Source organism: Coptis chinensis, chromosome 3 (assembly GCF_015680905.1).
Source record: "Coptis chinensis isolate HL-2020 chromosome 3, ASM1568090v1, whole genome shotgun sequence".
Lineage (NCBI taxonomy): Eukaryota > Viridiplantae > Streptophyta > Magnoliopsida > Ranunculales > Ranunculaceae > Coptis > Coptis chinensis.
The window spans coordinates 74880382-74891680 of NC_141458.1; the positions used below are offsets into that span (position 1 = coordinate 74880382).

Here is an 11299-nt window from a genome sequence, read left to right on the forward strand (position 1 = left end):
ACACAGATAACTTGTATTTGAACACAATTTAACTCCAGACAACAATCTCAATATTCCCTACAACCAAACTAACATGCCCAACTCGATAAACAACTATTAACAATAGATAATAATGTAAAACAGTAAAGGCAAACCACAACACAATGATATACCGTGGTTCGACCAATGGTGCCTACTTTCACAAGAGCTAATCCTTTTATAAAGTGGGAAGAAAGATTACAATCACTCCTTACAGTCTCTCACCTTACTAGATCACTTATCTCTCTTTACAGGGTTGTATCTCTGTAAAGGTTATCTCTCAATCTTGATAGCTTTCAAGATTGGGTTTTCTCTGACTTCTGTGTTTTTTCTCGTGTGTTAGGTTTTGCCAAAAACCCCAACATATAATGCAAAACTCGCGGTTCCGCAAAAATAGAATCCTGCCAAAATTAGGCATGGGCGCGAGGCGCGCTCGGAATTGTACTACAACGGACGCGGGGCGCGCTCTTGCCTTGGACGATATCCAGACACTTGAGTGCATGGCGCGCTTCGGATTTGGCTGTGGAGGGCGTGGGGCGCGCTCTTGCCCGAGTCGATGTCCAGGCACTTGAGCGCGGGGCGCGCTTCAGAATAGGATGTGGAGGGCGCGGGGTGCGCTTTGTCTTTTCCACACAAGCTGAACTGATTTCTCTCCTCTCCTCATATGAGGGATAACTCCAACAATCTCCCCCTCCCGAACAGTGAGGGGGGATATCTCCATGCAATTTCCAAATCAACAGGAGGAGCCTGCTACCATTCCGGCGGTAGCACAGCAAACATCAAACTTACCTTTCGGTAAGACCTTGGTCATCATATCCGACCCGTTCTTGTCAATATGGATCTTCTCGATACACAAATGCTTGTCTTCGAGTACTTCTCTAATCCAATGATAACGCACATGTATGTGCTTGGATCTAGAATGGAAACTCGGATTCTTGCTCAAATGGATGGTGCTCTAAACTACAAACTGTTTCTGCTTTAGCCCTAGTTCGTCGAAGAACCTCTTCATCCATAGCATCTCTTTGCAACACTTAGTGGCTACAATATACTCGGCTTCTGTAGTGGAGAGGGCAACACAGTTTTGCAATTTAGATTGCCAAAAAACTGCTCCCCCTACAAAGGTAACCAGATAACCGGAGGTGGACTTCATCGAGTCAACATCACCTGCCATGTCTGCATCGGTGTAGCCTTAAAGTAAGGGCTTACTGCCATCAAAACACAAACACAATTTGGAAGTTCTCAATATCCACTTAACACCTTCCCAATGCTCCTTCCCCGGATTTGACAGAAATCGGCTTACAACACCAACGGCGAAAGCAATATCCGGTCTTGTACACACCATTGCATACATCAAGCTTCCCACTGTGGATGCATAAGGAATCTTTTCCATCTGACTCTGCTCATGCTCACCCTTTGGACACATCTCTTTGGTCATGCAAAACTAGCCACCAAGCAGACAACTGACTGGCTTCGCTTGATCTATGTTGAATCTCTTCAACACCTTCTCAATGTAGCTTTCTTGAGAAAGCCACAACTTTCCACTCTTTCTGTCACGAGTGATCCGCATCCCAAGTATCTGCTTTGCTTGACCCAAATCCTTCATCTCAAAGGACTTACTCAAGTCTTTTTTCAGCTTGGATATTTTATTGATGTTTGGGCCAACTATTAACATATCATCCACATACAACAAGAGCACAATGAAATCCCCGTCTGGAAATTTCTTAACAAACACACAATGATCGGAAGCAGACTTCATGTATCCTTGCTTCGCCATAAAGGAATCAAACTTTATGTACCACTGTCTTGGTGCTTACTTTAACTCATACAAGCTCTTTATCAGCTTGCATACTAAGTGTTTCTTGCCTTTGACCTCAAACCCCTCTAGCTGGTCCATGTAGACATCTTCTTCAAGGTCTCCATGAAGAAAAGTTGTCTTAACATCTAGCTGCTCAACCTCTAGGTTCATATTTGCGGTCATACCCAATACCACCCGGATAGAAGTCATCTTCATTACAGGAGAGAAAATCTCATCAATGTCAATACATTTCCTTTGACCAAATCCCTTCACAACAAGGCGAGCATTGTGCCTTGGGTGTGGATTGTTCTCCTCATGCTTGACCTTGTAGATCCACTTATTTTTGAGAATTTTTCGTCCTTGCGGTTTCTCAACTAACTTATAAGTGTGATTCTTATACAAAGAATCCATTTCATCATGCATGGCCTTCAACCACTTCTCTTTGTCTGTACCTTCAAGTGCCTCTTGATAGTACATAGGTTCTCTACCATCAAATAGTAAAACATACGTATGTAGTGGATACCTAGTTGAAGCTTGTCTCTCTCTGTCAGACCACCTTGCCCCATATGCTGGTGCCTCAGGAGGATGCACTTCTACTTGCTCAGGTAGTGGTTCATGCACTTCATCTGCATCTTCTATACCAATAGGTTCTATCCCATCATGAGAAATAGGATTCTCATCATGAGTTTCAAACTCATGGTTCTCTGCATTCTCAATGCCTTCTGCACGTTCCACAGTAGGAACTTCTGGTTCTGAATCAACAAGATCATTGGTGAAAACCTATAGCTTCTCACCCTCCTCAAAGTCTACTATGGTTTGGTCTTCCAAGAACACAACATCTCGACTTCGGATTACCTTCTTGTTAATCGGATCATGGAGTTTGTAACCAAACTTTTCATCTCCATAACCCAGAAAAATGCACTTCTTGACTTTGTCATCAAGTTTGGATCTCTCATCCTTCAGAATATGCACAAATGCCCTGCACCCAAATACCCTCAAGTATCCATAATCAACATCTCTGCCTGACCATACTCACTTTAGATAATCACTATTCAGAGGCTTTGACTGCGATAGGTTGATCACATGCACGGCTGTACGCATTGCTTCTACCCAATAGGTTCTAGGTAGCTTAGAGTGAGATAGCATACATCTCATCCTCTCTACAATAGTACGGTTCATTCTCTCTGCTATTCCATTCTGTTACGGTGTCTTGGGAATGGTCTGCTCATGACGAATCCCATGACTCTGGCAATACTCTTCAAACGGCCCAATGTACTCACCCCCATTATCTGAGCGAATACACTTCAACAACTTCCCTGTCTCTCTTTCCACCATACTATGGAATTTCTCAAACACACCAAGTACTTCATCCTTGGTCTTCAAACTATATACCCATACCTTTCTCGACGCATCATCAATGAAGGTCATGAAGTATAAAGCTCCCCCGTGGGACTTCACTTTTATAGGACTACATAAGTCTGTGTGCACTAGTTTAAAGACATTGTCCTTTCTGTGAGACGGGAATCTTTGGAAAGACACCCTGTGTTGCTTTCCTACCAAACAGTGAGTACATGTATTAAATGTGTACCTTTGATGTCTGGCTAGGCCTTTTGCTTAGCAAGAACTTACATCCCTTTTACGCCCATATGACACAGTCTCTTGTGCCACAGTTCGGAGGAAGCTTCTTCTTCTGCCGCATTCACTTCTGCATTCACTTCTACTTTACACAAACTAGCCTGTGTTTTGTAAAGAGAGCAAGTTTTCTTCCATCTAGATGCTACAATGGAACCTCTGCTCAATTTCTATACCCCATTACCAAACGAGTTTACAAAGCCATTGTCATCTAACTTCCCAGCCAAAATTAAGCTTAGCCGTATGTCAGGGACATGTCTTACATCCTTGAGTGTCAAGGTGTAGCCGACATTGGTTTCTACATGAACATCTCTAATGCCTATAATCTTTGAGACACCACTGTTACCCATCTTCACTTCACCATATTCACCACAGCTGTAGGTAGTGAAGAATTCCCTGTGCAGTGTGACGTGATAAGATGCTCCTGTATCTATCACCTACTTTGTATCTTGGCATGAGGTACTAAGACAGCACACACCACAATCTGACACAATTCCCACTAGGTTGTCGACTAGTGCGGTAGTATCTCTGCATGTGTTTTCGTTCCTCGATACCATGTCTTCATGTACACAGTTATTCTTCTCATCTCTCTTCAGTGTTCTGCACTCATATCTGAAGTGACTCTTAGTGGCACAATAGTAATATTGCCTTTCTGCCTTAGGAGTTCTAGTTTCACCCCTAGATTTACTTCTGTCATCACCTCTAGAACGAGATGGTTTTCTGTTTCTATCTCTTCCCCGTTTCTCTGTGACAAGGATCTTTGAGTAAGAGGAGCTGCCTTTTGAACTCCTTCTAGTCTCCATGGTAACGATTTCATCTTTGGCTGCTCCGTGTAGAGAAACTGCTAATGTCTCCCAACTTTTGGGTAGATAGCCTAATAGAAACAAAGCCTCAACTTCATCTCCCAAATTAATCATCATCAAATGTATCTGATTAATGGTATTCTGTACTTCGTTAAGATGCTCAGACATTGAAGAACCTTCTTGGTACTTCGTGTTGGCAAACTTCTTAACGACCAGCACTTTGTTTCCGCCCGATTTCCTCTCATAGAGGTCTTAGAGATTCTTCCACAAGCCAAAAGTTGTAGTCTCTTGGGATACATGGTGAAAGACGTTGTCGTCAATCCACTGTCGAATGTACCCAATTGCTTTTCTGTCAAGCTTGCTCCACTCAGCCGCAGCAACCGTTTCCGGTCTTTATCCTCCATTCTCAATGGGTTGTGCCAAATCCTTGCAATAAAGCAAGTCTTCCATCTTGGCTTTCCAAATGGTGTAATTCTTCCTATTCAGACTCATCATGCGAGTGTTCATAGAAATTTCCATCTCTACAAGTTATTTAAACTCAAATCTTCTCTCAAGAGTTTTGTCAAACACCTTCTGACCAAGATTTGGATAACACCCTAGGCTAATCTAACCAAGGCTCTGATACCACTTGTTGGTGTTAATCATTGATACCAATCGATTCCCCACTACACAGATAACTTGTATTTGAACACAATTCAACTCCAGACAACAATCTCAATATTCCCTACAACCAAACTAACATGCCCAACTCCCTAAACAACTATTAACAACAGATAATAATATAAAGCAGTAAAAGCAAACCACAACATAAAGATATACCGTGGTTCGGCCAATGGTGCCTACTTCCACAAGAGCTAATCCTTTTATAAAGTGGGAAAGAAGATTACAATCACTCCTTGCAGTCTCTCACCTTACTAGATCACTTCTATCTCTTTACAGAGTTGTATCTCTGTAAAGGTTATCTCTCAATCTTGATAGCTTTCAAGATTGGGTTTTCTCTGACTTCTGTGTTGTCTCTTGTGTGTTAGGTTTTGCCAAAAACCCTAACATATAATGCAAAACTCGCGGTTCCACAAAAATAAAATCCTGCCAAAATTAGGCATGGGCACGGGGCGCGCTCGGAATTGTACAACAACGGGCGCGAGTGCGCTCTTGCCTTGGACGATGTCCAGGCACTTGAGTGTGTGGCGCGCTTCAGATTTGGTTGTGGAGGCTGGCCAGCTCTTTGCCCCGAAGTCAATGTCCAGGCACTTGAGCTTGGTAGCTTTTAGAATAGGTTGTGGAGGGTACGGGGCGCGCTCTATCTTTTCCACACAAGCTGAACTGATTTTTCTCCTCTCCTCATGTGAAGGATAACTCCAACAATAAGTGGCTAGGGCAAAATCCTGAATCTGTCTCTAATGCTTCATACTTTTGGAAAGGAGTACACAAACATTACGATGAGTTTAAGAAAGGTTTGATTTAGAGGATTGGACATGGTACTGAGATCTCGGTCTTCAAAGACCCCTAGCTAGAACTAAATGGTAAAACCATTGTTCTCAAAGACCACATGGTTATGCCAAATGGTTTGGAAAACATTAGGGTTGCTGAGTTGATATTGGATAGCGGTGCTCAATGGGATATACCTAAGCTGATTGATATTTTCCCACCCCAAATAACTCACTTCATTCAAACCTTGACAATTAGTCATGATGTATAGAGGGATAAGCTCGTATGGAATCATTCTTCAAACGGCGTTTTTTATGTGAGATCTGCATTCAGCTTTTCCTCCGGTGAAGATTGGAGTACACATTCATCTTCTTATCAGAAGAAAATTGTAGCTAAGATTTGGAAGTTGAAATTGGCTGGTAAATGGCAACACTTTATTTGGAAGATGTATGTAAATGTAAGATTTGGTCAGACCTTACAATTATTGGATAATTGGGGAAGAAAGAGGTTTGATATGGATTTGACTGAGTTCGTTCCAGACGAACTGCCTACATATCTAGCTCTTTCGGGGGGAGCTAGAATCAAGTCAGACGTAGTTCACGATTTGGGATGAATGATTTGGTGTTGTCTTTTCTGGAGAGCCTAGGGGGAAGATGGAGAGTCGATAAGAAGCATAGAATTCTCCCTCTTTAGATCATGTCTCCTCTTGATTTTATAGACCATCCACTTAATGTTGTCTTGAATGAGCTTTAATGCAGATGTAATAAAGTGCATGGTTGTTGTTACATAATTGTTATAACGTCTGCCTTTCCATCTTTGAGCGTTACAAGACCTGGTTGTGGTCTTGGTATAAGTGACCTGGTTGCGGTCATGGTATGAGCGACCTGGCAAGTCTTGGTCTTGATATAGTGACGAGTTATGCTAGACACGTGAATAATATACGTTGGTTGTGTATATTAGTCCCTCACAATGTATATGCAAACACTACTTACAGGAGATCGGCTGCTATAAAGAAAGATAGAAGGGGATATGAGTTGCCCCTTCTGTGAATCTTGTATTGAGACACCAGTATATATCTTCTTGATTTGTGATTGGACAAAAAGTTTGTAGTTCGCTAACCCTATCAACTTGAGAGTTGAAGTGTATTCAAATTGGAGCATAAAACAGTGGTTTGACGAGGTTGTCAATTGGTGTCACAACAAGAATGAGGATATCGCAGCCAAAGGGCTTCTAGTTTGTATAGTCATGCATCACATTTGGGAAGCAAAGAACTTGTATAAATTCAAACATACAAACTTCAACAAAGAGGGCGTCATAAGAGGAGCAGTGGCTATATGGCATAAATGCTTGGAAGCATATAAAACAATTCAAACAAAGAAGAAGAGGATTCCCTTCGTATCTCTAACCTTAACTCTAATCCTTTGAATATAGTTGAATCGCTTCCAGTTGTTAATGAAGATTGCATTAATATACGGTTTGATGCCTCTTTTGACAGGGAAGGGGGAGAGGAGTAGGTGCAACAAGAGTGATAGCTTGGAATATGGAAGGAAAGCCAGTTGCTACACTCTTCAGAACTTTCAAAGTTCGAAGCACTGAAGAAGCGGAATTTGTGGCAGTTGAAACTGCTATCCACTTGGCTGGAACTCTATCTGCAAGTTGCTTTCTCATTAAATGAGACAATCAAAGAGTGATTCAAACTCTAGCAAATCCGACACCTTTTACTACTTTTGAGAACCAAGAGTGGCAATTAGAGTCCATTGTAACAGCTTCAAAACTTTCTCTTAATAATATTATGTCCCGTAGTATAGTTCATATGCATTGGATTAGTAGGTTATTTAACGGGAAGACCCATGAACTTGCTAGGTGGGCTATTAGGAATCAAGACATGGAGTCTTTTCCAAAGTCTATTACAACTTTAGATTGTGATCTCACTCAAGTTTAAATTTTAATGTGATGGGTGATTAGCAGAAAAAAAAAAAGTGGAAACTTCGGCAAGTAAAAGTAAACTACGTAGATGGACAAACATTTTTTGTGTTTTTAAAATTATGTTCACACAAACACAAAGGCAGAGGACAAGCGCGTGCTACAAATTGCAGCATAAGTCGTTTCTCCATAGCAAATTGAATTTTCCTGACTTTCGACATTCTCCAAACGAATTCTATACATTCTTGTGCCAAAAAACCAAAGATGTCCAATGAAAATTTAGATGAGTTTATATTGGTTTGCAGTACATCCTCTCTCATTTTCTTTACTCTTGCTGTGTTAATAATGACTGCGCAAATATATGTCAATCATGTTTTTAACCACTTTTTTTTGTATGAAGGAAGTTGTGTGTGTTTTTTGACAGCAATGGACCAGTCTTCCAGCTGAATCATTTCCTTTCTCTGTTGCTTAATGGTCATGTCTTCATGATGTGAAGGTAAAACAACCCTTTCAAAAGTTGCTTTTTCTGCTAAACGCAGCACAGAACACCTTCCCCATGAGAAAGCAGGGATATTATGTTACCTGCTTGTGATGCAATCATAGGTGCTGCGTCAAGTCCCTATGACAAGCGCACCAGTTTATATATTAGAACTTTGAAAGTGCATGCATCAGTATACAAATGTTAGATATTATAACTTTGAAAGAAGCAAATGCACTCATTTTTAAGAGAACAAGCGATAATCGTTGGAAAAGTTATCAAAATGTGCATGATATGATTGGACATTATTTTATTAGCATTTCTTAAGAAGTCTTGGTTCATTATCTTACCCTTTTTTCTTTAATGTCGATACTTGTCTTATTCTTTGGATGAGGATCTTCCTTCATATCTGGGGCGAAAAAGATGTCGGCTCATTTGTCCCAAACTCAAAATTTTCAAAAGGATATTTCTCTGTCTTTTTTATACACGCAGACAAAGAAACAACATAGACAATTTGTTGCCATGCTTTACATGATTTGAACTAAATTTATCCTGGGCCTTATTCATGGGAACTAACTCAATTTCACCCCTCTCATTTTCACCACAAGAGTCCAAGAAATGAGAGTCCCAATAACATGGCCAACCAATGGAAATGGGATCAAAATGATTCTCTGGTATTTGTCAGCATCCCAGTTTCATCCTACTGTGATCATTCAAGTGGATGAACCCATTTTTCGGGCCGCATAGCCGAACTGATGATAGGGCCTTATTGAAATGTTTAGCCTTTGTGCCAAGGTACTCACTCCATGTCACGGAGCGGTATAGAGGTGGGTGTTTAGGATCTATGAGTTTTGAGAGTGGGGATATTTGAATATTCGTTGGTGGGCCGTAAAGGTAGGCGATGGAGAGGCGGTGTCGAGTACGATGAACAACTGCACGGTGGAGGACGCTTACATATCGACCGTTAGAGAGGATGTGAAGTAGATCGCCAACATTGACAACAAGTGCGCCAGGTGTTGGTGGTACAGTGACCCAACCAGCCCCTTCTCTCAGGACTTGTAGGCCACTTGTGCTATTTTGGTAGAGAACAGTGAGAAGAGTTGAGTCAGTGTGAGCAGCTAAGCCCATGGCTCTATTTGGATCTGGACAAGCTGGGTAAGAGTTCAGTTGTAACGCGGCACAAGCGCTTTTAATATCTCCCTTGGGACTCGCCCATTTCAAGTCTTCCCCTGTTATGCCCAATGAACCAAGCATAATCCACATAAGCCTGTTGGCAAGCTTTTTCATTGCCTTTTCATATTCTTCCATTACATCACTGCATGATTAGTCAAAGTTCTGTTAATTAACAAGATATGTATTATGAATCAAGGGAACACGATATTTAAAAAATACAAGCAGAAAGTGGTGGATTCGTTATCTTGACTTCTTTCCTTCTCACTCGTAGTCATGAAGAAGTTTCTTTTTCGACTTCTACTGGAAATAAGTCTTGGTTCAATTCATTTCACTAATAAAGTTGTCTTATTGTGCATGCTAAATGCTATACTATACATGTACATATGCAGATATGAGCGTCCTTAATTACATACTTACCAAAATTTAATATAATCTTGAGGCCAAAGTTGGCGAGCGTGCTCAACAGGGGAGCCAACGATAGTGAAGCCTTCAGACCACATAAGTTTTGGGAAGAAGGATGAAATGCGAGCTATGCCATAACCAGATATGCCATCAGGTGAACGTGCCGCTTTAAGCTTCTGTTTGGCGGGTAGAAAGAAGAGGCGTCTTCCCTCGGACTCAAGATCCTCAAGAAGACGCATGGGGATTCCATGATTTGTGACTTGGAACACTCCCCAAGTCTCACATGCATTACCAACAAGTTTGGCTGCGTTAGGGTCCATAAGGTCGATAATAGGCACTGATTCAGCATCATGCAAGTTTTCAGAAGGATAGTCGACTAGTGCTGGCCAGGCATGCGAATCAGGTACTTCTTGTACTGTTTCAAAATCAAGGTGATTATGATGTAGGTGCACAGGGTGGGCTCTAAAAGCATCTGAGAGTCTTGAAGGCATAATGAGCTATGTATTTCGTCTACGTACAGACAACAAGAAGGATCACAATATAAAGATGGACGTATGTAGTTGTTGGAGTTGAGGGGGTGGGGGAGATGTTGTGGGAGTTTTTTAAAGAATAGGTTGAGTAGCAGTTGGAGACTCAAGTAGTATTAATATTTGTAGTAATAGTATTATGTTAGGATGATGAGCAAAAGATTGTGATTGTATGTAAATATATATAGCGGAGAAGTTGAAAATGGTGACAAGGTGCGCAGGGGGTAGTTTTTGGAGGGAGTGGTATTGGGGAGGGTGTTGATAGAGTGGTCAGTGGTCTGTTTTATACGACAAAAGAAAAATAGGAAAGGACCAACTTGTCCCCAGAGAAACAAATTTGAAATTTCAAGAGCTAGATCAACCACTTATGCCAAAGAGGGTTCTATAAGAGAATATTTCAATCCATGTGCCCATGTTTTGTCTTCCAGTAGCAAAACATCCATATCAATATGAATCTTGATATACTTGGTTCTGTATCCCTCCTAACTAAAGGACAAAATCCACTTTCACAAAGAAAGATGACAAGAGTGCCCTTTTCATTACCCTATTGGAAAGGTACGGTGAAACTTCTCCACGGCCAGTAATGACTGGCATACAAGAATTATTTTTTGAGTACTCTAAACTTAATCGACAAGTAGAGGAGAAATACAGAGAACTTCTCTGGAACTATCCTCTCAAGTATATGAAGGGATACTATTACACCTACCATAAAATAAAGTGGGGTGGGATTAGTGCTATTTTGCTTTATCTTGTATTATACGCCATTTCAATTCCATGAAAACTAGAAAGTTTATTTTTGTGTTTTCCTGTTAGATTTGTGTTCTTGTCTCACCTCACCTAAATGCCCCTCTCAGTACCACCTCATTTACAGAAGTTTTGAGCAAATTTGGCCCCTTGAAATCTTTTGTTGAGTGCTGTATGTTGGTTGGAAATATTTGTATCAATGGGTCCAGGTATTGGGCAAAAATCTTAAACACAACTCTTTCTGGGATCAAATCCTGAACACATTTTCTTTAGAAGTTTAGATTTGGCCATTTTGGTGGTAAACTGCATGTACAAATATTCCCAGAAGTCCAGAAATATGAATTCAATATGTACCATATATTCTTTTAGCAGAATT

General features: G+C 41.0%; 1 protein-coding gene across 1 annotated transcript; it reads right to left on the reverse strand.

The window, feature by feature from the left end:
* Positions 1 to 8511: 8511 nt before the first annotated feature.
* Positions 8512 to 10985, reverse strand: LOC147510788 (gibberellin 3-beta-dioxygenase 1-like). Its single transcript, XM_086602625.1, has 2 exons — positions 9668 to 10985; positions 8512 to 9392 (listed from the first exon to the last, which is right to left on the reverse strand). Exons 1-2 carry the CDS (start codon positions 10141 to 10143, stop codon positions 8759 to 8761), a joined length of 1110 nt encoding a protein of 369 aa, XP_086458751.1. The 5' UTR covers positions 10144 to 10985; the 3' UTR covers positions 8512 to 8758.
* Positions 10986 to 11299: the final 314 nt, after the last annotated feature.

Bases quoted from the DNA above. Each gene is read 5' to 3' on its own strand.
- LOC147510788 (XM_086602625.1), bottom strand. From the start codon at position 10,143: ATGCCTTCAAGACTCTCAGATGCTTTTAGAGCCCACCCTGTGCACCTA. The intron at 9,393-9,667 runs GTAAGTATGTAA...CTAATCATGCAG, and splicing joins CAAGATTATATTAAATTTTG to TGATGTAATGGAAGAATATG.